Raw genomic sequence first — 27,121 nt, forward strand, 5'->3', positions numbered from 1 at the left:
TGCACAATATACAACACATGGATATGATCCTCCACATCCAGCACATACATCAAAGTGGTTGCCAGCAGTTGTTGAGCTGGCATTTATACTGATATACATTTTGCTCTGAAATAATCCCCAGTATCCAAGAGATATCACACAACATACCCACTTTAAAAATATATACATATAGAAAGCAGTCAGCAGTCACACTAAACATCAAGATATCTAAATTTAGATCAAAGAGCAAACCATACTTAGGTCTTTTTCACATGTTCACATCTGCAGTTGACATCTTTGACAAGATGGTCGTGGGCCATCTATGAAGATGCCCATAAAGGATCTGTGTTTGGTCCTTCTGTCATCCTTATTCCACGTACACTGCTAGGCTGAAAATGTATTTCCAAAGCATCTCCTAGCAATGATCTATGAAAACCAGGGACCAAACATCTGAGTTGCGTCCATGGTTTTACTGGACCCATGAACTGTAATGTGTGTGAGGCACCTGTAATCATGGACAAAATACAGTATGCTTCCATAGTGTGGTATCACCATGGACCCTAGTGATCCACCGAAGTGTGAGTACACAGATTAAAGGGAACCTGTCACTGGGATTTTGTGTATAGAGCTGAGGACATGGGTTGCTAGATCGCCACTAGCCCATCCGCAATACCCAGTCACCATAGCTCTGTGTGCTTTTATTGTGTAAAAAAAAAAAAGATTTGATACATATGCAAATTAACCTGAAATGCGTCCTGTCCCTGACTCATCTCAGGGACACGACTCATCTCAGGTTAATTTGCATATGTGTCAAATCAGGTTTTTTTTTACACAATAAAAGCACACAGAGCTATGGGGACTGGGTATTGCGGATGTGCTAGCGGCCATCTAGCAACCCATGTCCTAAGCTTTATACACAAAATCCCGGTTATAGGCTCCCTTTAAGGTCAATGGGTAGGTGCACTTGTCCATGATTCATTGAAAGAGGTGTCAAAAGAATGAGTATATACTTGCGTAGAAGTGGATACTCATATAAATAAAATTATACTGACAAATGCTTAGGACATCTGCTAAATACTTAGTCAATGTATCTTTTCCTTCTGGGGATAAAAAAAAATGATGTAACTGCTTTCAGTCTCAATTAAAAATGCTCTTCCCCTGCTCCTTATATCACACATTGTATCTCTTATAAAAGCGGTGACACAAATTAATTAATGCGTTTCATTAGAAAGTCATAGCAAGGGTTAGAAAAGTGTATACGTTAAGATTGGTGAGAAGAGGATCAACACAGGTATAATACTAACTCCTTTAGAATAAAGGGCAGAGAATCGCACAAATTATCTCTAACGAGCGTTCATAGTAACGCTCTTAAGTGATGATCGGGTGGTGTAAATTACAGGGAGTGCAGAATTATTAGGCAAGTTGTATTTTTGAGGATTAATTTTATTATTGAACAACAACCATGTTCTCAATGGACCCAAAAAACTCATTAATATCAAAGCTGAATATTTTTGGAAGTAGTTTTTAGTTTGTTTTTTGTTTTAGCTATTTTAGGGGGATATCTGTGCGTGCAGGTGACTATTACTGTACATAATTATTAGGCAACTTAACAAAAAACAAATATATACCCATTTCAATTATTTATTTTTACCAGTGAAACCAATATAACATCTCAACATTCACAAATATACATTTCTGACATTCAAAAACAAAACAAATACAAATCAGTGACCAATATAGCCACCTTTCTTTGCAAGGACACTCAAAAGCCTGCCATCCATGGATTCTGTCAGTGTTTTGATCTGTTCACCATCAACATTGTGTGCAGCAGCAACCACAGCCTCCCAGACACTGTTCAGAGAGGTGTACTGTTTTCCCTCCTTGTAAATCTCACATTTGATGATGGACCACAGGTTCTCAATGGGGTTCAGATCAGGTGAACAAGGAGGCCATGTCATTAGATTTTCTTCTTTTATACCCTTTCTTGCCAGCCACGTTGTGGAGTACTTGGACGCGTGTGATGGAGCATTGTCCTGCATGAAAATCATGTTTTTCTTGAAGGATGCAGACTTCTTCCTGTACCACTGCTTGAAGAAGGTGTCTTCCAGAAACTGGCAGTAGGACTGGGAGTTGAGCTTAACTCCATCCTCAACCCAAAAAGGCCCCACAAGCTCATCTTTGATGATACCAGCCCAAACCAGTACTCCACCTCCACCTTGCTGGCGTCTGAGTCGGACTGGAGCTCTCTGCCCTTTACCAATCCAGCCATCTGGCCCATCAAGACTCACTCTCATTTCATCAGTCCATAAAGCCTTAGAAAAATCAGTCTTGAGATATTTCTTGGCCCAGTCTTGACGTTTCAGCTTGTGTGTCTTGTTCAGTGGTGGTAGTCTTTCAGCCTTTCTTACCTTGGCCATGTCTCTGAGTATTGCACACCTTGTGCTTTTGGGCACTCCAGTGATGTTGCAGCTCTGAAATATGGCCAAACTGGTGGCAAGTGGCACCTTGGCAGCTGCACGCTTGACTTTTCTCAGTTCATGGGCAGTTATTTTGCGCCTTGGTTTTTCCACACGCTTCTTGCGACCCTGTTGACTATTTTGAATGAAACGCTTGATTGTTCGATGATCACGCTTCAGAAGCTTTGCAATTTTAAGAGTGCTGCATCCCTCTGCAAGATATCTCACTATTTTTTGACTTTTCTGAGCCTGTCAAGTCCTTCTTTTGACCCATTTTGCCAAAGGAAAGAAAGTTGCCTAATAATTATGCACACCTGATATAGGGTGTTGATGTCATTAGACCACACCCCTTCTCATTACAGAGATGCACATCACCTAATATGCTTAATTGGTAGTAGGCTTTCGAGCCTATACAGCTTGGAGTAAGACAACATGCATAAAGAGGATGATGTGGTCAAAATACTCATTTGCCTAATAATTCTGCATGTAGTGTATGTACACCCAAAAATGATCATTTACAAGCAGCAGATTGTACTGTGTAAACACGATCTCCTGCCGGCAAACGAGTCAGTATGGGGAAGAGCGAAGGCAATAGCGATCGCTTCTCCCCCATACTCTGGTGGGGATGACTGCATGTAAACGCAAAGGTCTCCTCCACCAGCGATCAGATTGTCGTTCCTTCCCGACTATCTGCTGTAATATTGACCAATGTAAAGGGACCTCAAGTCATCTTCACACAATTTCCTATCTTTATACCAGATAGGCATCCCTTGAGAACACGCCACAAAGTTTTCTAGACAAGTACCTTCTGTGTACTGAATTCTGTTCCACTGAATGCAAAGCAGTGTCTACCAAATGATGACTGGTGCTTCAGACCTTTTCAGAATTCTTTGCGTGAAGAGAGACCTAAAGGATATTTCCATACATGCAGAGTACCTGGCAGGTTTATTTTCTCTAACACTATGTGAGAGCTTTCAGTAATAGTTTGCAGGATTAGGCATGCAGTAGAAAAATACACCTGTATGCTAGCTGCTCGAGTATGCAAACCACATTACATCTACAAAATACAACACACTATTACAAAGACAATAGATTGTGACCAAAAAGCAATACGGAAGAAAACAATGTCATCAATGTGTGGGAATAACAGTGATGCATAATGGTTTCTACTCCATTTGAAACATTAGTCTTTGGGGTACTGGGAACCCATTCCATGCCTGGGTTCCCTATCAGAGCATGCTGCATGTGGAGGGACTCCTCATGTCAATGACAAGAGTTGAAAGGGAGTTTGGTAACACCACCGTGGAGCTCCATGGATGACTCCATCCACTCTATGACGTCGCCAGTGGAATAGACGGCACAGGTTGCCAGCTTGTAAATCTCACTAGGTGTTAAGATGTGGCTCCACATGTTAAAGTCGGAAATTTCTCCCACAAAGGCTTGTGTGGCATCAAACCTTCCTCCCAAGGTATCCTAATTGTAGGAAAAACCATTTAGTCATGTTCATCAAATATTAACTACCGTGCAAAAAGAGACTGTGTAAACAAGATCTACAGCTACTGTTCTTAATTCAATATAAAGTGGTTCTCCAATGTATTCATAGGCTATATTATTCATGTGTGATCAGTAGATCTTTCTCAGCTATAAGAACAAAAGGACTAAGGAGCTGTAATGAATGGGACTGTGAATGTAATACATTCTAAATATAATAAGGTTACATGAAAGGCTTTTGCCACGGTCGCCTCTTCATGTACAGAACGTACATGCGCCACGTATGTGTGTCCAAAGGAAGGGCCATGTCTGTACTTAATTCAGTGGCTGTCACAGGGATGTAAGTAGTTATTATTATTTTTTAAACCATGAGACCTTTATTTTGAAGGTTAAAAAAAAAGTATATATCCTGGAGAATCCTTTAAAGGGGTTAATATGGAAAATGATCACCTGACTCTCATCGGTTCAGTATTCAAAAATAATGTAATTATATTTACCTGTTCTTGTCCCAAAATAAATACTCCACCCGGTTTTATTGGGTGCCAAGGTGCCAAGTTTTCACCATTTCCACGTCTTACACCATCCAGGTATGACTCCCATAATCCATCCCTGGAAGACCAGGTAACGCAAACATGGTGCCACTTAGCATCATTGATGGCCAGTGGTAGAGTTGCAGCCTGTATATATAAAAAACACAAACTATGCATGAAGTTTGAAAAAAATATAACTTTTTATAATTTGAGCTGGTTTTACTTAAATGTGCTACCACATTGGGCTGATAGAGGTGAATTAGAAACCCTGTATCACCTCCATTGTTATTTCCCTCTTACAAATTGCCTCTTATAAGAGGAAACCACGGGAAATTGAAAGGGGGAAATCTACCTTAAAAATGTCTTCTAAGCCCCATTGAGTATCTGTGACTTGAGACCCTGTCAATTCCTAAACCCATTTAAAGCTAACAAGAGATTTCATTCACTAAAAATTTCCTACACAACCCACAAATTATCATATCACTGAAATTACTTATGGCACCAAATATACTATATAATGCGGCATACTAATATTTGTTTTTTAAAATTATTCATCCCTCTAAATTTAGCTTTTAGATTAAATTAAGAAAAATTTAAGTTTAAATAAAACTATTAAAAGAGGTGTTTTAATGTTGCCTTAATCCTATATACTCCTTTAATTAAAAATCAAATTCCGTGATTGAATTGCATACATAACGTTTTGTAGATGCATTGAAAATAAGAGAAAGTATAAGTTCACATAATTTTTCCAAACTGTTAAAGAGGACCTTTCACTAGAATAAAACATCTAAACTAACTATACAGACATGGAGAGCGGCGCCCAGGGATCTCCCTGCACTTACTGTTATACCTGGGCGCCGCTCCGTTCTCCCGGTATAGCCTCCGGTATCTTCATAGTTAGGCTCCACCCAGTGGAACCTGTCGGCGTCTCCTTCTCTCATGCTGTAGCGCTGGCCAATCGCAGCGCTCAGCTCATAGCCTGAGAGGCTTTTTTTCCTCTCAGGCTATGAGCTGAGCGCTGTGATTGGCCAGCGCTACAGTATGGGAGAATGAGACGCCGGCAGGTTCAACTGGGTGGAGCCTAACTATGAAGATACCGGAGGCTATACCTGGAGAACGGAGCGGCGCCCAGGTATAACAGTAAGTGCAGGGAGATCCCTGGGCGCCGCTCTCCATGTCTGTATAGTTAGTTTAGATGTTTTATTCTAGTGAAAGGTCCTCTTTAAACAGCATACCTAAAATAAGATGTGTAAGATCAATTACCTTGTCATTAATAAGCAATTCCATGGGGTTGTTTCCCCACTCAATTAGCACCACTTCATTGGCCTGGCCTGGAACAGAATAGGAAAAAGGTGTGCCCACGCCAGGGGATGAATTGGACTTCAACCATAAGCAGATGGTGAATGCAAAGATCTCGTGGTGAAGCGTCCGTTTCACCTTGGCATACATATAACTTGTTCTGAGAGGGAAACTGACTCTGAAATCATTAGACTTCTTGTCTGCTGTATGTCCTGGAGATAAGAAATTAAGCCTTAAATAAATATTGTAATTAAACACTTGAGTAAATAAAGTCCTTGTTAGACATCTATAAAACTCATAATATGGTTAATGATTAAGAGCGCAAAGGTTTGTGCACTCCTGGTCAAAATTATTGCTACTGTGAACAGTTAAGCAAGTTGAAGATGAAATTATCTCCAAAAGGCATAAAGTTAATGATACATTCCCTTAGACGTTAAAGCAAGAACATTTTATTTTTATCTTTTACATTTTCAAAATGGAAAAGGGCCCAAGGCAAAACTTTGGGCACTCTGCATGGTTAGTGCCTAGTAGCACCGCCTTTAGAAAGTATCACAGCTTGTAAATGCTTTTTGTAGCCAGCCAAAAGTCTTTCAATTCTTGTTTGAGGAATTGTCACCCATTCTTCCTTGTAAAAGTCTTCCAGTTCTGTGAGATTCCATGCACTGCTCTTTTGAGGTTTATCCACAGATTTTCAATGATGTTTGGATTAGCGGACTGTGAGGGCTATGTTAAAACCTTCAGTTTTCACCTTTTAAGGTAGTCTATTGTGGATTTTGAGGCATGTTTAGGATCATTATCCATTTGTAGAAGCCATCCTCTTTTCAACTTCAGCTTTTTTACAGTTGGTGTTATGTTTGCTTCCAGAATATGCTGGAATTTCATTTAATCCATTCTTCCCTCTACTTGTGAAATGTTCCCCGTGCCATTGGCTGCAACCTCAATGCATGATTGATCCACCATCATGCTTAATGATTGGAGAGGTGCCCTTGTTTCTCCAAACTTACTGGTCCACAGTACTTGTTTCCAAAATACATCAGGCTTGTTTAGGTATTAATTTGCAGACTTCTGATGCTGAATTTTGTGTTGAGGATGCAGGAGAAGTTTTCTCCTGATGACTCTTCCAGGAAGGCCATTTTTGTCGCTGAGCTATATCACAATTCCTGATTCAGCAAAATATTCCTGAAAGTCCTTTACAGTCAACCGGGTCCCCACAGATCCCCCTCCCCTAAACAGTGTCATCCATAGATCCCCGTCCCTTAAATAGTGCCATCCACAGATCCCCCTCCCCTAAATAGTGCCATCCACAGATTCCCCTCCCCTAAACAGTGCCATGCACAGATTCCCCTCCCCTAAATAGTGCCATCAACAGATCCCCCTTCCCCTAAATGGTGCCATCAACAGATCCCCCTCCCCTAAACAGTGTCATCCATAGATCCCCGTCCCTTAAATAGTGCCATCCACAGATCCCCCTCCCCTAAATAGTACCATCCACAGATCCCCCTCCCCTAAATAGTGCCATCCACAGATCCCCCTCCCCTAAATAGTGCCATCCACAGATCCCCCTCCCCTAAACAGTGCCATACACAGATCCCCCTCCCCTTAACAGTGCCATACACAGATCCCCCTCCCCTAAACAGTGTCATTCATAGATCCCCGTCCCTTAAATAGTGCCATCCACAGATCCCCCTCCCCTAAATAGTACCATCCACAGATCCGCCTCCCCTAAATAGTGCCATCCACAGATCCCCCTCCCCTAAACAGATCCCCCTCCCTTAACCACTTCAACCCCCCTAGCTGAAACACCCTTAATGACCAGACCACTTTTTACACTTCTGCACTACACTACTTTCACCGTTTATTGCTCGGTCATGCAACTTACCACCCAAATTATTTTTACCTCCTTTTCTTCTCACTAATAGAGCTTTCATTTGGTGGTATTTCATTGCTGCTGACATTTTTTCTTTTTTTGTTATTAATCGAAATTTAACGTTTTTTTTTGCCAAAAAATGACATTTTTCACTTTCAGTTGTAAAATTTTGCAAAAAAACCAACATCCATATATACATTTTTCGCAAAATTTATCGTTCTACATGTCTTTGATAAAAAAAAAATGTTTGGGTAAAAAAAAAAATGGTTTGGGTAAAAGTTATAGCGTTTACAAACTATGGTACAAAAATGTGCATTTCTGCTTTTTGAAGCAGCTCTGACTTTCTGAGCACCTGTCATGTTTCCTGAGGTTCTACAATGCCCAGACAGTAGAAACCCCCCACAAATGACCCCATTTCGGAAAGTAGACACCCTAAGGTATTCACTGATGGGCATAGTGAGTTCATAGAACTTTTTATTTTTTGTCATAAGTTAGCAGAAAATGATTATTATTTTTTTTCTTACAAAGTCTCATATTCCACTAACTTGTGACAAAAAATAAAAACTTCCATGAACTCACTATGCCCATCACAAAATACCTTGGGGTGTCTTCTTTCCAAAATAGGGTCACTTGTGGGGTAGTTATACTGCCCTGGCATTTTAGGGGCCCAGATGCGTGAGAAGTAGTTTGAAATCAAAATCTGTAAAAAATGACCGGTGAAATCCGAAAGGTGCTCTTTGGAATGTGTGCCCCTTTGCCCACCTAGGCTGCAAAAAAGTGTCACACATCTGGTATCGCCGTACTCAGGAGAAGTTGGGGAATGTGTTTTGGGGTGTCATTTTACATATACCCATGCTGGGTGAGAAAAATATCTTGGCAAAAGACAACTTTTCCCTTTTTTTTTTATACAAAGTTGGCATTTGACCAAGATATTTATCTCACCCAGCATGGGTATATGTAAAATGACACCCCAAAACACATTGCCCAACTTCTCCTGAGTACGGTGATACCAGATGTGTGACACTTTTTTGCAGCCTAGGTGGGCGAAGGGGCACACATTCCAAAGAGCACCTTTAGGCTGGGTTCACACCTGAGCGTTTTACAGCGCGTTCCTACGCGCTGTAAAACGCTCAACAAGGAGAAACCAATGATTCCCTAGGGGAATGGTTCACACTTGGGCGTTTTACAGCGCGTACGATCGCGCTGTAAAACGCCCGACGCTCCAAAAAGTACATGAGCGACTTTTGGGGCGTTTGTGGCCATAGGACACTGTAGTGAATCACACAAACGCGCGTCAAACGCGCGTTTACTATTACAAAAACGCGCATAAAAATGCGCGTCAAAAACGCGCGTAAAACGCGCGTTTGCGCAACGCTCAAGTGTGAACCCAGCCTTAGGATTTCACCGGCCATTTTTTACAGATTTTGATTTCAAACTACTTTGCACACATTAGGGCCCCTAAATTGCCAGGGCAGTATTACTACCCCACAAGTGACACCATTTTGGAAAGAAGACACCCCAAGGTATTCCGTGAGGGGCATGGCGAGTTCCTAGAATTTTTTATTTTTTGTCACAAGTTAGTGGAATATGAGACTTTGTAAGAAAAAATATAAATAAAAAAAATCATCATTTTCCGCTAACTTGTGACAAAAAAATAAAAAATTCTAGGAACTCACCATGCCCCTCACGGAATACCTTGGGGTCTCTTCTTTCCAAAATGGGGTCACTTGTGGGGTAGTTATACTGCCCTGGCATTCTAGGGGCCCTAATGTGTGGTAAGTAGTTTGAAATCAAAATGTGTAAAAAAATGACCTGTGAAATCCTAAAGGTGCTCTTTGGAATGTGTGCCCCTTTGCCCACCTAGGCGGCAAAAAAGTGTCACACATCTGGTATCGCCGTACTCAGGAGAAGTTGGGGAATGTGTTTTGGGGTGTCATTTTACATATACCCATGCTGGGTGAGAGAAATATCTTGGCAAAAGACAACTTTTCCCATTTTTTTATACAAAGTTGGCATTTGACCAAGATATTTATCTCACCCAGCATGGGTATATGTAAAATGACACCCCAAAACACATTGCCCAACTTCTCCTGAGTACGGCGATACCACATGTGTGACACTTTTTTACAGCCTAGATGCGCAAAGCGGCCCAAATTCCTTTTAGGAGGGCATTTTTAGACATTTGGATCCCAGACTTCTTCTCACGCTTTCGGGCCCCTAAAATGCCAGGGCAGTATAAATACCCCACATGTGACCCCATTTTGGAAAGAAGACACCCCAAGGTATTCAATGAGGGGCATGGCGAGTTCATAGAATTTTTTTTTTTTTGGCACAAGTTAGCGGAAATTGATTTTTTTTTTGTATTTTCTCAGTCTCCCTTTCCGCTAACTTGGGACAAAAATTTCAATCTTTCATGGACTCAATATGCCCCTCACGGAATACCTTGGGGTGTCTTCTTTCCGAAATGGGGTCACATGTGGGGTATTTATACTGCCCTGGCATTTTAGGGGCCCTAAAGCGTGAGAAGAAGTCTGGAATATAAATGTCTAAAAAAATGTATGCATTTGGATTCCGTGAGGGGTATGGTGAGTTCATGTGAGATTTTGATTTTATTAAGTTAGTGGAATATGAGACTTTGTAAGAAAAATAAAATAAAAATAAAATATCTATTTCCGCTAACTTGTGCCAAAACAAATGTCTAAATGGAGCCTTACAGGGGGTGATCAATGACAGGGGGGTGATCAGGGAGTCTGTATGGGGTGATCACCCCCCTGTCATTGATCACCCCCCTGTAAGGCTCCATTCAGACGTCTGTATGTGTTTTGCGGATCCGATCCATGTATCCGTGGATCCGTAAAAATCATACGGACGTCTGAATGGAGCCTTACAGGGGGGTGATCAGGGAGTGTATATGGGGTGATCACCCCCCTGTTATTGATCACCCCCCTGTAATGCTCCATTCAGACGTCCGTATGTGTTTTGCGGATCCGATCCATGTATCCGTGGATCCGTAAAAATCATACAGACGTCTGAATGGAGCCTTACAGGGGGGTGATCAATGACAGGGGGGTGATCAGGGAATCTATATGGGTGATCACCTGCCTGTTATTGATCACCCCCCTGTAAGGCTCCATTCAGACGTCTGTATGTGTTTTGCGGATCCGATCCATGTATCCGTGGATCCGTAAAAATCATACGGACGTCTGAACGGAGCCTGACAGGGGGGTGATCAATGACAGGGGGGTGATCAGGGAGTCTATATGGGGTGATCAGGGGTTCATAAGGGGTTAATAAGTGACGGGGGGGGGTGTAGTGTAGTGTTGTGTAGTGGTGTTTTGTGGTACTTTACACAGCTACCTGTGTCCTCTGGTGGTCGATCCAAACAAAAGGGACCAGGTAGCAGGTATATTAGACGCTGTTATCAAAACAGCGTCTAATATGCCTGTTAGGGGTTAAAAAAAATCGCATCTCCAGCCTGCCAGCGAACGATCGCCACTGGCAGGCTGGAGATCCTGTCTCTTACCTTCCGTTCCTGTGAACGCGCGCCTGTGTGCGCGCGTTCACAGGAAGTCACGGCTCTCGCGAGATGACGCGTATATGCGTCACTCTGCGCAGAGCTGCCGCCTCTGGACCGCGGATCTGCGTTAGGCGGTCCGGAGGCGGTTAAATAGTGCCATTCACAGATCCCCCTCCCCTAAATAGTGCCATCCACAGATCCCCCTCCCCGATGCTCACAGGAGTACATTTATAAACTAATCAGTAACTTTAATCATTAACATTCAGTGAGTGAGCGCCGCCCGGCCACACTGCCTGCTGTTACCGGAGCTAAGACAGAGTAAGGTATCCAAGTTAGGCTCCTTTCACACCTGCGTTCAGGTGTCCGCTCGTGAGCTCCGTTTGAATGGGCTCACAGGCGGCCCTGAACGCAGCCGTCTGGCCCTAATGCATTCTCAGTGGAGGCGGATCCACTGAGAATGCATCAGTCTGCCAGCGCTCAGCCTCCACTCCGCTCAGTGAGCGGACACCTGAACGCTGCAAGCAGCGTTCGGGTGTCCGCCTGGCCGTGCGGAGGCGAGCGGATCCGTCCAGACTTATAATGGAAGTCAATGGGGACGGATCCGCTTGAAGATGACACCATATGGCTGAATCTTCAAGCGGATCCGTCCCCCATTGACTTTCAATGTAAAGTCTGAACGGATCCGCTCAGGCTACTTTCAGACTTAGACATTTTTCTAAGTTATAATGCAGACGGATCCGTTCTGAACGGATGCAAACGTCTGCATTATAGGAGCGGATCCGTCTAATGAAACATCAGACGGACCCGCTCCGAACGCTAGTGTGAAAGTAGCCTAAAGAGATCAGCAATGATTAAAGTTAAAGTTACTGATTAGTTATGTGTTCTTGCATAGCAAGACCACATAATGTTATCTCACAAGTATATTATTATTATTCTTCTTATTCTTATTATAGCCAAATTTGCCACCCTAACTCCTCCCACAGTTTTTACACTACATAGACAAAAATTTACCAAAACATGCAGATTGTACCCGATCGGATTGCTATTACTTTGTGGAGCGATCCCACCCCCGGGGCCCCCGTGGCGGGCCCCGGAAGCCCCCTTTTTTCCCATAGACTTTGACAGGGTAAATTTTCAAATCGCTCCCACTCGCACAGATTTTAAACTAAAGTCACCAAACTTGGGTCACTTAGTCATGGAGTCAACCCGAAAACTTTGGGCACATTTCGGGGACCCCAAAAAGTGGGCGGGGCCACACAGAACCAATCAAAATCTCCCCATTGACTTTAATGAGACCTTCAAATTGCTACTTCTCCCACATTTTTAGGAGTACAAATTCCAAACTTTGCAGACTTGGTCGGCACCCACCCAAGTACCTTGCTTTTGCTTTGTTACCCGATCCCACCCTCCGGGCCCCTGGGACAGGGCCCCCAAAATCCACGTTTTTCCCATTGACTTTGACAGGGACAATTTTCAAATCTCTCCCAGTCGCACAGATTTTAAACTAAAGTCACCAAACTTGGGTCACTTAGTCATGGGGTCAACCTGAAAATTTCTGTCACATTTTGGGGGACATTAAAAAGTGGGCGGAGCTACAAACCACCAATCAGATTTTCCCTATTGACTTCAATGAGAAACTTTTAAATTGCTGTCATTCTCACAGTATTTAAGCCAGAATACCCAAACTAGGCACCGTAGGTCATTGGGTGACTGGGGTCAAAAAATTTAAAAAGTGGGCGGGGTCTACAACGGCCAATCAAATTTCAGCCATTTGTTTAAATGGGAAAAATTCAAACTGCCGCTGCTCTTAGACTGTTAATGGCAGGGTTCCCGAAACTTGGAACAGTTGGTCACTGGAGGACTGTGCCAATGTATATCTCATTTTGGGGATGCTAAAAAGTGGGCGGAGCCACAAACAACCAATCAGATTTTCCCTATTGACTTCAATAAGAAACCTTTAAACAGCTGTCATTCTCACAGCACCCAAACTCGGCAGGGTGGGTCAGTGTGAGACAAAGGTCAAAATTTATAAAAGTGGGCGGAGTCTACACTGCACCCAGTTACTCCACCCACTCCAGTTGTAAGCTACTGGTGGAGGCAAGAACACATCACACAATTTCCCCAGAAATTGTACCTTTTCTAGTTTATAAATGTACTCCTGTGAGCGGCGTGGCCCTGTATATTCTAACCCCCCAGCCAAGCGTCCCTGTCAGCATGGAAACGCCTGGGGGTTAGAATATACCATCGGATTTCAGTTTTCACGATCTCACTGAGATTGTGAAAACTCAGATCCCATGGTATATTCTAACCCCCAGGCAAGCGTCCCCGTCACCATGGGAACGCCTGGGGGTTAGAATATACCATCGGATCTTCTGAGTTACTCAGTGGCCTGCCTGCCGCCCAGAGGTTGGAGCCTCCCCAGCCTCTGTGTCAGCCCGGCCCTGCGTGCACCCTGCTCCAGTCCTGACTACACTAGTCTAGTGTAGTGGGCGGGCGGTCCGTGGCTCGGGCCTGGCTGCCTGTGTGTAGTGTGTGTGTGTGTGTAAATAAAAATAAAATAAAAAAATCAACAGAAGGCGGCCCGGATGGGCCCCCAGTGGCGTAGGGCCCCATAGCCACTGCTATAGTTTCTGTGGCGATCCCTACGCCACTGCGTCCAGTTTTCGTTATGCAGGAGAGGACTCCCCTGCAAAACTAAAACGGGGCGGATCCGTTTTGCAGCCCATAGACTTCTATTATGACGGAATGAATAACGGACTGCCTCTAAAGGCATTCCGTTATGCACTCCATCATGGAATTGTGTTATGGTCCGTGGTAATGGAATCCATAACGCAATTCAGTAAATACCACAACACGAACCCTCACATGAACTTCAGAATATGAAATTTGTTCATCCCTATAAACCGTCAAACAAAAAGGGACTGTCCAAAGAGGACAGCCCCTTTAATTTGAATTCTAGGTTCTATATTGTATTAGATATAAAATAATGTTAGACTATGCTATGCAAATTTTATGTAGCTCTTGGTGGATGAAATGTCTTCAGTTTAGGTCTTACCTTTACCATTCCCATGTAGTGCACTGTCCATCTTGTGTCTACCATGGTCTTCATGCTCCTGATCATGGTCTTTATCATGGTGCTCTGATGTGTTACGCTTTTCATGGAGCTGATGTTCCAAGATACTGATCTTCTTTTGGAGGGTGTCTCTTAAAGATGTGGAAAAGAGACTGGAGTTTCTGTTTCTCTGTTAAAACAAATAGCAGCGATTGACTTGTCACCATTGTATAACAGAATGGGGAGAAGCAGCTTGGAGATAGTCATGCCTTTCCAAGTTTCTTACTTGGTGTTTTTCAGATTTTTTTTTTTATACATGTACATTTAGCAGGAGAAAACTTCTATGCCTCACTATTATTTTGTGGGTGATGTATAATATGTTCCTTGAAGGGAATCTGTCACCAGGAATTTCACTGATAAACCAGGCAAAATGCCTTGTTGAATAATCTACTATGTAGCCATCTTAATGGGATTTTCTGAGTGTTTTACACTGATCCTCAGGATAGGTCATATGTATGTGATCGGTGGGGCTCTGACTCCCAGCTCTCCCACAGATCAGCTATTTAAAGAGACCACAGCCCTCACCAGAGCATGCTCGTAGCTCACCAAGCTGTCCATTGGATATCAGCTGTGCTTTGTAGTGCAGCTCAGCCCCATTCACTTGAATGAGACTGAGCTGTGCCTGGGCCATGTGACTGATGAACGTGACGTCACTGGTCTAGGAAGAGACCCCAGGGCTCACCACCATCAGTCTCTTCAGCTGATGGACAGTACTGTCAGAAGTCGGACCCCTACTGGGCAAAATTTAAATTGGGGCCCCAAATTCTGAATTAGTGTATACATATTGTACGTACAAAGATCCCTATGCACCCATTAGGCTGTGTGTTATTGGACGATAAGAGCACCACTAAGGGGCACCTGAGGCCAGTGTTGTACTAGAGGGGGGTGCCCACTCTCAGGGGGGTTCTAGAAGCAATGAGTGCTTCCATCAATACAGATGGAAGCTCTCATTGCTGGAGCGCTGGGATCTGCAGTCCTGCCACTCACTGCTCATCTTCCTTCTCTGCTCCCCTCCTTCCTGCTTCACCATTCAGCCTACAGACACACATCGCGCTGCCAGCCAATGAGGGCGGAGCCTGCAGTCCGGAAATCTGCATAAGCTCCGCCCACACATTGCCGCAGAGTGATCTGTGCCTGCAGGGAAGAGAGGTATATGAGCTTCAGGAACGGGACAAGGTGAGTAGTTACTGTGTTTTTTTTTTTTGTTGTTTTTTTTTTTTATACGGAGAGGGCACAGAGAACTTTATTACTATGGAGGGGGCATTGAGGGCATTACTAATGTGAAGGGGGCACGATGGGCATTTCTACTATGGAGGGGGCACAGAGCCAGAGGGCATTACTACAATGAAGGGGCACAGAGGGCATTATTACTGTGAAAGGGGCACAATGGGGATATCTACTATGGAGGAGGCACAGAGGAAATTACTAGCACAATGGGCATTACTACTATTAAGGGTCACAATAAGCATTATTACTGTGAAGGGGGCACAATGGGCATTAATACTAAGAAGGGGCACAGTGGGCATTATTACTATAAAGGGGGCACAATGGGGATTTTTACTATAAAGGGGACACAATGAGGATTATTACTGTGAAGGGGGCACAATGGGGATTATTACTGTAAAGGGGGCAAAAAGAGGGCATTACAATTTAGAATGGGGCACAGAGAGGGCATAACTACTGTGAGAGGGCACAATTTGGTTATAACTACTGTGAGGGGGCACACATTTGTACAAAACTACTGTGAAGGTTGTACAATGAGGGCAATACTACAGTGAGGGGGTACAATTGTTTTAAAGTATTGGGAGGAAAGTGCCAGAGAAAGGACCTGCCCCGGGTGCCAAACACCCTAGGTACGCCACTGCCTGGGGCTAATGTATGGGATTGACGATGACATAGATTGCACGCATTTAACCCCTCAGGTGCCTGTTCAAGTGCGACTATGGCATCTGGGCAACATAATGTGTTGCACTGTGGTATATGGTTCTGATGGGGCAGTATTTTGCCCTGCCTTCTTTCAATTTGGACCCGCTACAATATGGGGCGATTTTTATTTTTTTCCAGGGCCTCTAAGTTCCCAATCCACCTCTGGACTCAGGGAATAACTGTGGAGTGCAGCAGAGGTTGTCTGCTATGCCAAATCTAATTGTGTCTAGTTAAACATATATTGCTGCCATACTATGAAGCTGTAGGCTGCTATCTGCTTCTCTGGTTTCATGGTAGATGCAGCCATAAGTAGGGGCCCCTTTGCAGATAGGGGGTCTGGAGAATTGCCCAGTTTGTCTGTAGAAACAGTCACATTTCTAGTTCAGGCTGGCATGCTGATTAAATCAGAAAGAGACTAAGGCTGAGTTCACACGGGCGAGATTTCCGCGCGGGTGCAATGCAGTAGGTGAACGCATTGCACCTGCACTGAATCCTGACCCATTCATTTCAATGGGGCTGTGCACATGAGCATTTTTTTTCATGCATCACTTCTGCAATGCTTTAAAATCGCAGCATGTTCTATATTCTGCGTTTTTAACGCAGCCCTGGCTCCATAGAAGTGAATGGGGCTGCGTTAATAACGCATTGCATCTGCAAGCAAGTGCGGATGCAATGCGTTTTTCACTGATGGTTGCTAGGAGATGTTGTTTGTAAACATTCAGTTTTTTATCACGCGTGTGAAAAATGCATCAAAACGCATTGCATCCGCGCGGAAAAAACTGAACAACTAAACGCAATTGCAGCCAAAACTGACTGAACTTGCTTGCAAAATGGTGCGAGTTTAACTGAACGCACCCTGAACGCATCCGGACCAAATCTGTCACGCTCGTGTGAACTCAGCCTAAATGAGCATTCAGAGGAACATTCATTCCTGATCATTGCCCGCACGTTAGCTACATTTATATTAATTCCCCTTTCTTGCCTGTTTATTTCCTTTATTTACTAGTATATGCCGCAGTGATCACTGCTGTATGGGAATGAATGATCGCTGTTTGGATCAGCTGCCAAAGGAGCATTTAACTGCTTATTATAAATGTAACTAACTAGGTGACCATCTGGAACACACATAATAGCCTGAGTCCAGTAGGAAGTCCATTGGACAGGCCTGAAGATACCATATCATTTACTATGGATATATATTAACAGAATCAGCATTTGACGTCAGTCACAGTAATACCCACTGACTCTGATATTAAAGGGGTTGTCCGGGTTCAGAGGTGAACCTGGACATATCCCCTTTCTTCCCCCACTCAGCCCCTCTGACGTGAGCATCAAGCCTTGTTTGTTTATATTTTTACACTGCTAGGGGGAGGCTTCCACCTAGCAGTGTTCCCAGTGACGTCACTGGCACTGATGGGCGGGCTTTATTATTGCCCTAGCCGTTTTACAGGCCAGGGCAGCGCTAAAGGCCTTCCATTAGTGGCAGTGACGTCACTGGGCTGACTGCTGGGCGGAAACCTCTGCCTAGTTTACCCATGGAGAGCCTGGTACGCCACGCAGGGTAAGGGAGAGCATCGGAGCATGAAATGCTCCAATGCTCATATCAGAGGGGCTGAGTGGGGGAAGAAGGGGATATGTCCAGGTTCAGCTCTGAACCCAGACAACTCGTTTAACCCTTGTCTTCACTCAGAACAGGTAAGGCACAGTAGTGGCTATGTAATGATCAAACAGTGGGGAGGAATTCCTACTGTATCTAGGGAAGCTAGGTGAGTATTCTTGCTCTATATTTGACAAACTATTGATTGTTATCCATCTTTACTAGAAAATTATGGGGGACATTTATTAAACCAGATTTGTCTGTTTTTTAGTATAAAATTATCACAAGGCATGCTGATTGTGACTTTTTTGCAACATTTCTGCAACATTTAGGAGCTACGCCACTTTTCAATGGTCTATGTTTAAGGCTGAAAAGTGAGATTAGACCTTGGACTATGGCACATTTATTATCTGTTTAACCTGGAAATGTCACAGAAAAGTTGCAAAAAAGTTGCATCCTACTGTATGCTCGGCAGCCACTGGTGTATTTTTTAAAACTCAGGCTAGTTTCACACTAGTGCTAAACTGTTCTGGCGGCTGTTCCGATATTTATCTGGCCGGATCTGAAACAGGCCGGATCCCCACCGGGTCCTATTATAGTCAAAGGGGTCTGGGGTGCTCTGGCAGTTTCCGGCTATTTCAGATGTGATGAACTCCGGCAGGACAGTGTGAAACTAGCCTACATCATACAACACAATGCAGTTGCACCAAATACATGAAAACTGTGCACCATTTCATAAATTTGGTGCACCCACACAATGCTAAACCAGACTTAATAGTGACATGAAAACAATCTCAAATGATAAATGTCTCCCTGTGTGACTAATTATTGAGCAAATACTTCTGTACAGTTTGGCAGTGGTTTATTATTTTGAGCGCAACGTTCTTTAACAGTGAGGCGCATACCACAGACTCTCTGAGTGAGCAGAGCAATCTAAGGAGCTTAAATGAGAGTTGAAAAAAAAATCCTTCCCCTTATGAATATCCTGTTTTTCCAGATTTAGTATTCATGGTGTTTGTTATGCCAAGATTTACATTGTATTTAGTGTAATAAAATAGATTGGTGGTTACTATAAGAGCGGATGCTGTGCGGGTAATCTGCCGCGTGAAAGACAGCCAAGCCCCGTTCCGGACAGCAGAGACAAGGAGCAGTAACATGACTGATAATGCTCCGTGCCTCTCTGTGAGATTTTTACTACAAAAGTTGTCGCTAAGATAAAGTTGTCGCTGTGATGTTGTAGTAAAAAGACCAGAGAGGCAAAGAGCATTATCAGTCATGTTACTGCTCCGTATCTCTGCTGTCCGGAACGGGGCTTGGCTCTCTTTCACGCAGCGGATTACCCGCACGGCATCCGCTCGTGTGAAAGAGCCCTATGGGATCCTGTCACCTTGAAAGTGCAGTCTGCAGGCAGCATGTTATAGCGCAGGAGGAGCTGAGCAGACTGATATATAAAGATTCAGTAAAACTTGTAATTTATGCATTTATATTCCTGCCCATTCTGGGCTTTGCAGTGAAGGAGGAGGTCCTATCAGTGATTGACAGCTCTCTGTATACACAGTCATAGAAGGAAGGCTGCCTATCACTGATAAGACCGTCTCCTGGACTTCAAAGCCCAGAATGAGCAGGAATATAAATTAGTTTTACAGAATCTTTTCACACAAAACTATATATGGATCTGCTCAGCTCCTCCTGCTCTATAACATGCTGCCCGGACACCCTTTTCAATGTTACAGGTTCCCTTTAAATAGGCAAACTACCTACACTATGGTGATACTAGTCTCTATACAGAAGCTTTGTCTTGGAATAGTTATCTCTTTAGCACCTGCAAACTAGCTTTAGGCTGGGTTACAGAATTTTTGTAACATTTTTGCTTGATTTTAACTGTTGAGTGCATGCAAGTAGCTTTACTGCTTTGGACTACAGCTGACACTATAGTTACAATCACTAAAAAATGCTACACAAAGTCTAGGTGTAGCCCCAGAACCTGCCATCTACAAGGGCAGCATAAAGTAGGGATGGACAAGGTCATTTCAGTGGTCTGTCACCTATGTGTGGATATGAGGTAGTCTTTGAGAACGTGCAATTCATTAGTTGCCGCGTGAGGCTAGCCATGTGAGGCAGAAGTCTCCACGAGATGCAAAGTCCCCCTCACCAACTCATGGCCGATTGACAGATTTCTTCCTATTAGGCCTCATGCACACGACCGTTGTGTGCATCCGCGTCCATTCCATCATTTTTCACAGTTTAGCGGAGGTCCCATTAATTTCTATGGAGCTGTGAAAAAAAAACTGATAGTCCTCAGTGATCCGTGATTTCAGTCCATCCAAAAAAATATAACCTGTCCTATTCTTGTCAGTGGAAAAACAAAGGACGGACCCATTCAAGTCAATGGGTCCATCAAAAAAAAAAACGGATGCACAACTGGTATGTCATCCGTGTCCGCATCCATGTCCGTTTTTTCTACAAGACCTTGGTGCAATAAAATTCCACTTTTTATTAACCTTCCTTTTTTTCCCCTGTCAGACAAAAAAAAGGAAGACACAAGGAAACACAACTGAAGCAAAATCGGACACGGACCACTGAAGCCAAATCGCTGACAGTGAAAAAACACTGTTGTGTGCATGAGGCCTAACTGTGCTGTGGGAGAAAGCTGTCAATCAGTGGCTGGAGTGCGGCGGAGCCTACATATCATGGATATAGCCTTTTTCACACAACCGGTTTTTGTTTTACCTTTTACGGGCCGTGTTTTGCGTTCCGTATACAGTCCGTATACGGAACCATTCATTTCAATGGTTCCGCAAAAAAAACTGAATGTACTCCGTATGCATTCCGTTTCCGTATTTCCGTCCAGTTGAAAGATAGAACATGTCCTATTATTGCCCACAAATCACGTTCCTTGGCTGCATTCAAGTCAATAGGTCCGAAAAAAAAAACGAACACATACGGAAATGCATCCGTATGTCTTATGTATCCGTTTCGTTTTTGCGGAACCATCTATTGAAAATTTTATGCCCAGCCCAAATTTTTCAATGTAATTACTGTATACTGTATATGCCATACGGAGAACCGGAAGGAAAAACGGAACAGAAATGGAAACACAACGAAAACAAAAAAATGGAACAACGGATGTGTAAAAAACTGACTGCAAAACACTGAAAAAGCCATATGGTCGTGTGAAAGAGGCCTATCTCAGACTCTTGCATTACAGCACTGGCCTGACATTGCAACTAATAAACTGTAAGTTCTCCACATCCACATACATGACATTATGAAATCAGGTTGTCCATCAATACGGTATGCTGCCTTCAGAGATAGCAGCATGAACAGACTGAGAGGCTCCCTCTAAGGGCTCATGCCCATGAACGTAAGGGCTCCATGCCCATGCTGCGGACCGCAAATAGTGGTCCACAATGCATGGGCACCAGCTGTGTGCACTCCATGCTGCGGATGCGGACCCATTGAGTCAAATGGGTCCATGATCCACAAAGTATGGCTAAAGATAGGACATGTTCTATTGTTTGCGGTGCGGATGCTCGACTTGTGTGTCATATTCATTGCGGTCCACAATGCATGGGCACAGGCCATGTGTCCGTCGTCTGCGGACACGGACCCATTCACTTGAATGGGGTTCGCAATCTGCATCCAACGGTCCGCTCCGCACTGCAAAAAAGGAGTGCATGCACCATATCTTCCGCATTGCGGACCCATTCACATGATGCTGTTTGTAGGCCGCAATATGGGCATGGGCCTGCTACAGTTGTGTGCATGAGATGTAATGTAGGAATGCAGTGCGCACAACACTAGCAGTTACATAATCCTCATAATTTTAATAACTGTGCCCCGATGATATAGAAATGTTTCTTTTGTATGTCTATTGGGGTCATTTATCAAACTGGTGTAAAGGAAAACTGGCTTGGTTGTCCATAGCAACCAATGAGATTCTGCCTTTCATTTATCACAGCTCCTTTGGAAAATGAAAGGTGGAATCTGATTGGTTGCTATGGGCAACTAAGCCAGTTCTACTTTACACCATATATCTATATATCTCTGATCTACACTGGGGAAGTTCAGGAGAATCAGGGCATGTTCACATGTGGCCGACTTCTGTGATTGTCCAGTTTTATGAATCGGGCTTACAGAAATGTGTGCACCTGCTGCAGACACATCCATATTCAGTGGAATAGAACTGATTTTCAGTTGCGGAAATTTCTGTAAGCGCACACAAATGTGGTCTGGCGTGTTTTGCTCAGAAACCGCTTGCCTTTTTTCCATCCTACACGCGATCTTTATGGCAGTTTTTCAGCGGCATTTTTCATGCTGCACTTTGAAACAAAAATTTACAACAATTACAAAAAAGGCACTAGGAGTGGGCAATTTAATGCGGATTGTGGTGCAGATTCCGCGCAGCAAATCTGCCACAGATTACAGTTCGATGGGGATGGGGTTTTGAAACCACATCCACATATAGTGAAAATATTTAGCGTGGGAAAACTTAGTATGCTGCAGATTTTCAGATTGGGGGTCATTTATCAAAGACCATCTTTTTGACATCGTTCTTTGATAACCACTGCGCTTCAGGAGGATGCACCAAATTTACGCCTCTCGTATCCTCCAGCAATCCGTGCTCCTTGAGTGAAAACTACTGCAGTCCTCGACTGGAGTCATTTTTCACCAACATTTATGACTGTTTGCAGGAATAAATGTTAGTGAATGTGCTGCTGCTGATGGGCCAGGCCCCGACATGGCCCCGCCACCCTCCAGTGGTGAGGAAAGTGTAAAAACGCATCATGCGACAAAATATTGTCACAAAAAGGGGTGTTGCTCCTTTTTTTTATACCAAGCTGGCATTAGTAAATGAACCCATTGAGGCACATTTATCAAGAGTTTTTGCGTCTCTTTCAGTCGTAGTTTATCTGTGTTGAGCAGACATTTCTATTTAATCGCATTTATTGTTGGGTTTGCGTCTTGTCTTAGACTTTACATCGTATTTGCGCATGTTTCTTTTTTCTGTTTCGTCAGTGCACTCGTCAGTGCGCCTTTTTAACATCTAAATTCAATTAGTTTACTTGTGCAAAACTCCACCAGCTCCTGGCTGGCGTACTTAAGGCCTCATGCACACAACAGTATTTTTTCACGGTCCACAAAACGGGGTTCCGTTGTTCCGTGATCCGTGTCCGTTTTTTCTTCCGTGTGTCTTCCTTGATTTTTGGAGGATCACCAGACCAGAAAAGTGAAAAAAAAAATCTAAGACAAGTTTGCCTTGAAAATGATAGGAAAAAAACGGACACTGATCACGGACGCGGATGACAATCTTGTGTGCCTCCGTGCTTTTTCACGGACCCATTGACTTGTAGGGTCCGCAAACCGTTGTCCGTCAAAAAAATAGGACAGGTCATATTTTTTGGACGGACAGGAAACACAGATCACGGACGCGGATGACAAACGGTGAATTTTCAGAGTTTTCAACGGACCCATTGAAAGTCAATGGGTCTGCAGAAAATCACGGAAAACGGAACAAAGGACACGGATACAAACAACGGTTGTGTGCATGAGGCCTTAGCTGCGATTAGTCGGATCTTTTGCGACTGTTGAATTTAAAAAGTCACAAAATTAATGTATGCGACTTTCAGTTTAATTAGAAACGTAAAAAAATATATTTGTGACTTTTCTGGAGAAAATGCAACTTTTTAAACCATTAGATCAGCGACTTTCAAAATCCACACCAGACATAAATAACACCTAGAAAATATGACACACAACTTTAAAAAGAATGGCAAAAAAATGATTTATCAACTCATCAAAATAAAATTGCACTAGCACTGTGATGGTTAACCTCCGGAACTCCAGCTGTGGTAAAACTACAACTCCCAAGATGCACACTTGCTTGGCTCCATAGAAATGAATGGAGCATGCTGGGAGTCGTAGTTTCACCCACAGCTGGAGTGCCAGAGGTTAGCCATCACAGCACTAGCATGATAAATGTGCCCCATCGTGTTGTGGAAATGCTGTGGATTTTCACTGTGGATTCCACTGCACAATCCGCAATACCCACTCGTGTGTCCTTCCTACAGAGAGGCCTCCATTTTCTGGAGCTCGGGCCCTAGCTTACAGCTCTGATGTCTCAATGACATGTTATATATAAGAAAGGTAAAATCTATTTACTCACATAAAAATACTGAATAAATAATATCATAACTAAAATTGCAGTCACATTTACGGGTCATCAAGCTCATTTCCCTAGTTAATTAACCACACCGTCTTCTGGTTGCCTTCCTTGGTAATAGATCCCATTAAGGGCTCTTGCACACGGCTGTAGTTTGGATGCGGACCCATTCATCTCAATGAGGCTGCAAAAGATGCGGACAGCGCACCCGCATCCGTAAGGCCGAATGCACACGGCCGTGTTTCACGGCCGTGAGCGGTCCGTGGAACCACGGGCTGGATTCCTGCTGAGAGCAGGAGCGCACGGCGTCATTGGTTGCTATGACGCCGTGCGCTCCCTGCTGCTGCCGCAATACAATAATACACTGGTATGATCTATACCAGTGTATTACTGTATTGCGGCGGCAGCAGGGAGTGCACGGCGTCATAGTAACCAATGACGCCGTGCGCTCCTGCTGTCAGCAGGAATCCAGCCCGTGGTTCCACGGACCGCTCACGGCCGTGAAACACGGCTGTGTGCATTTGGCCTTACGGATGAGGGTGCACTGTCCGCCAAAAAATAGAACATGTTCTATTTTTACATGTTTTGCAGACAAGGATAGGACAGTTCTGCACAAAAAATGGCAGCAAGCTCTCGACCACTATTTGTGTTTTGTGGATCCGCGATTTGTGGACCGTAAAAACAGATATGTTCCTGTGCAGAAACCCTTAGACTGAATTCACAGAGGGGGAGATTTATGCAAACTAGTGTAAAGGAAAACTAGCTAAGTTGCCCATAGCAACCAATCAGATCCCATCTTTTTTATTTTCCAGAAAAGCTCTGAAAAATGAAAGGTGGAATCCGGTTGTTATGGGCAACTAAGCCAGTTTTCCTTTAAACCAGTTTTAATAAATCTCCCCCAGTGTTTTTCATGCTGTTTTTATTGGCATTTTTATGGCTTTATAGGGCTAGTGACGTATTTTCACATCATGCTCTGGTTATGACTTTCTGATGTTTTTCCCATAGCTTTTACTATAGGAGTTGACACCATACATAAATGCCACCGAAACACAAAAAAAAATGCTATGAAAAATGCTTGAAAAACATTACGGGCATTTGAAAACTCTTAAAAAATGGTGTAAACAAACCTTAAATAATATTTTGAACAGTAAAGACACTCAGAAATGTAGCAGAGCTGAGTTACCATGATGAACTAATCAAAAGTATTACGTTATTTAACAATACTGTTATATCTGTATTAAAGACACACTAAACAGTTGTAGGAATATAAATATGGGTACCTGTAAATGTTCCAGTCTGTCCTTCAGTGATTCAAGCATTCTTTCCATTTGAAGAGCACTAGGTGAAGTCACCTCTGGGGGGTCTTCCATTGTGTTTGGTGGAGCACTTGGTTTGCGGTAATGTGAGTCATGTGCTGGCTGTTCCCGGTATTCCCGGTTGGTGAGATGATGATATTCATGATCTCTTATATGTCCATGTACATCATCATAACTGTGAGGATATTCTCTGTCATGGCCATGTTCTCGTTCATGGCCATTTCTCCCGCTCATGCCTCTCTTCCCATTCATGGCCATGTTCTCGTTCATGGCCATTCTCCCGCTCATGCCTTTGTTCCCATTCATGGCCATGTTCTCTTTTGGGTCCATGTTCTCTCTCATGCCCATGTTCTCTTTCATGCCCCTCTTCCAACTCATGACCATGTTCCCTTTTGGGACCATGTTCTCTTTCATGTCCATGTCCACTTTCATGTCCATGTGTGCTTTCATGCCCATGTGCACTCTCATGTCCAAAAGGTTCCTCATGCCCATGTTCTCTTTCTTTTCCATGCTCAGAAGAATGACCATAGCCTTCTTCATGTCCTCTACTATGAGGATAACCTTCACAACGACTAAGTTTCACATTTAGCTCTCTGATTGTCTCCCTCTGATCTAGTATTGTTTCCTTCTGGTGAACAACTGTCTCACGGAGATGTAGAATGGTTTCCTTTGCTTCTTCTTGCATGCCAACCCAGTGCCCTCCACTACCTGCACTATGACGCTGCATGTTTGGCTGGCAGTCCATATCTAAAGGCATTGGGGTACAAACAAATTTTGGAAGAGAATATTCTCCCAAACAATTTCTGACCAGGAAAGCATAAAGTAGCACAGAAAGTACGAGAAGCTTCATTTTATCTGAGGAATTCAGAGAAGGTAATAATTTGACTGCCTCTTGGTCTTCCAATGCTTCAGTTGTCCTTCTTAGTTGATGAATGACATTCAAAGGATTTTAAAATCTGATTTGCTGCATTTCTAATGTCACCTCCCTCTGTAACGATCCAATCCTCTTTTGTTGTTGTTCCATTCTTGTTCTGGCAACCTGGTCTGCAAGTGGCATTAGGTAGACGGCTAATATCCTTAAACCCCTGGGAGGCCCCACCTCCATCTAGGTGTCCTACATGCAACCAGAGCAGATCAACGACTTACTTTAAACACAGCTATTAACTCAGGAGGATTTTAAGGAGATGATGCCCTCATAAACTATTCGTGCCCTAGAATCACTTCTAGACAATCAGTATAAATCCAGTATATTATACTGTGAGTCTCTAATGGCAATCCAACATTTTTCATCTCTATTATAGTACCATGGGGATACAAGTGAAGTGCACTCTTTATACTAACAGAATATATAACTGCTAAAACTAAAAAAACAGAAGGGAGAAGCTTGGAGATGGCCATACACATTATATAGAAGTAGGTTGATGGATGAATATCTGTTGAATGGATGATTGGAGGAATATTCACCATTTAAAGGAGTTTAAATACAAGGCACTTACTAATGTAATGTGGTTGTCCATATTGCCTCCTTTGCTGGCTTGATTGATTTCTCCAATGTATTATACACTGTTCATATCCAGGCGTTAAGGTCACTGCTGCAGCACAGATATGAGGTGTCGGGACGGGAGACGCTCTGTGTGCATACCTATGTGCCCTGCCACAATCCAGGTCACCAGAGAGGCCTTTTTCCTTTGGTGTGCAAGCACGGCCACCACTGCTGAATTGCAGGGTGGTTGTAACCTCTGGAAACAAGCAGTGTGTTCGATAGAAAAATCAAGCCAGCAAAGGAGGCAAAATTGACAATCCCAATACATTAGTAAGTGGCTTTTATTAACATTGTCTACATGATAAATGATATTTACTGAATTGAG

General features: G+C 43.5%; 1 protein-coding gene across 1 annotated transcript; it reads right to left on the reverse strand.

Annotated features, from left to right (window-relative positions):
• Window positions 1-2,824: 2,824 nt before the first annotated feature.
• Window positions 2,825-27,121, reverse strand: LOC122926629 (neuronal pentraxin-1-like). Its single transcript, XM_044278061.1, is given in 6 exon segments — window positions 2,825-3,908; window positions 4,424-4,603; window positions 5,720-5,967; window positions 14,195-14,381; window positions 25,218-25,475; window positions 25,477-27,121. Coding segments are annotated over 6 exon segments (1,710 nt in total). The 5' UTR covers window positions 26,104-27,121; the 3' UTR covers window positions 2,825-3,698.

The sequence above is a fragment of the Bufo gargarizans genome, chromosome 2, assembly GCF_014858855.1.
Source record: "Bufo gargarizans isolate SCDJY-AF-19 chromosome 2, ASM1485885v1, whole genome shotgun sequence".
Taxonomy (NCBI): Eukaryota; Metazoa; Chordata; class Amphibia; order Anura; family Bufonidae; genus Bufo; species Bufo gargarizans.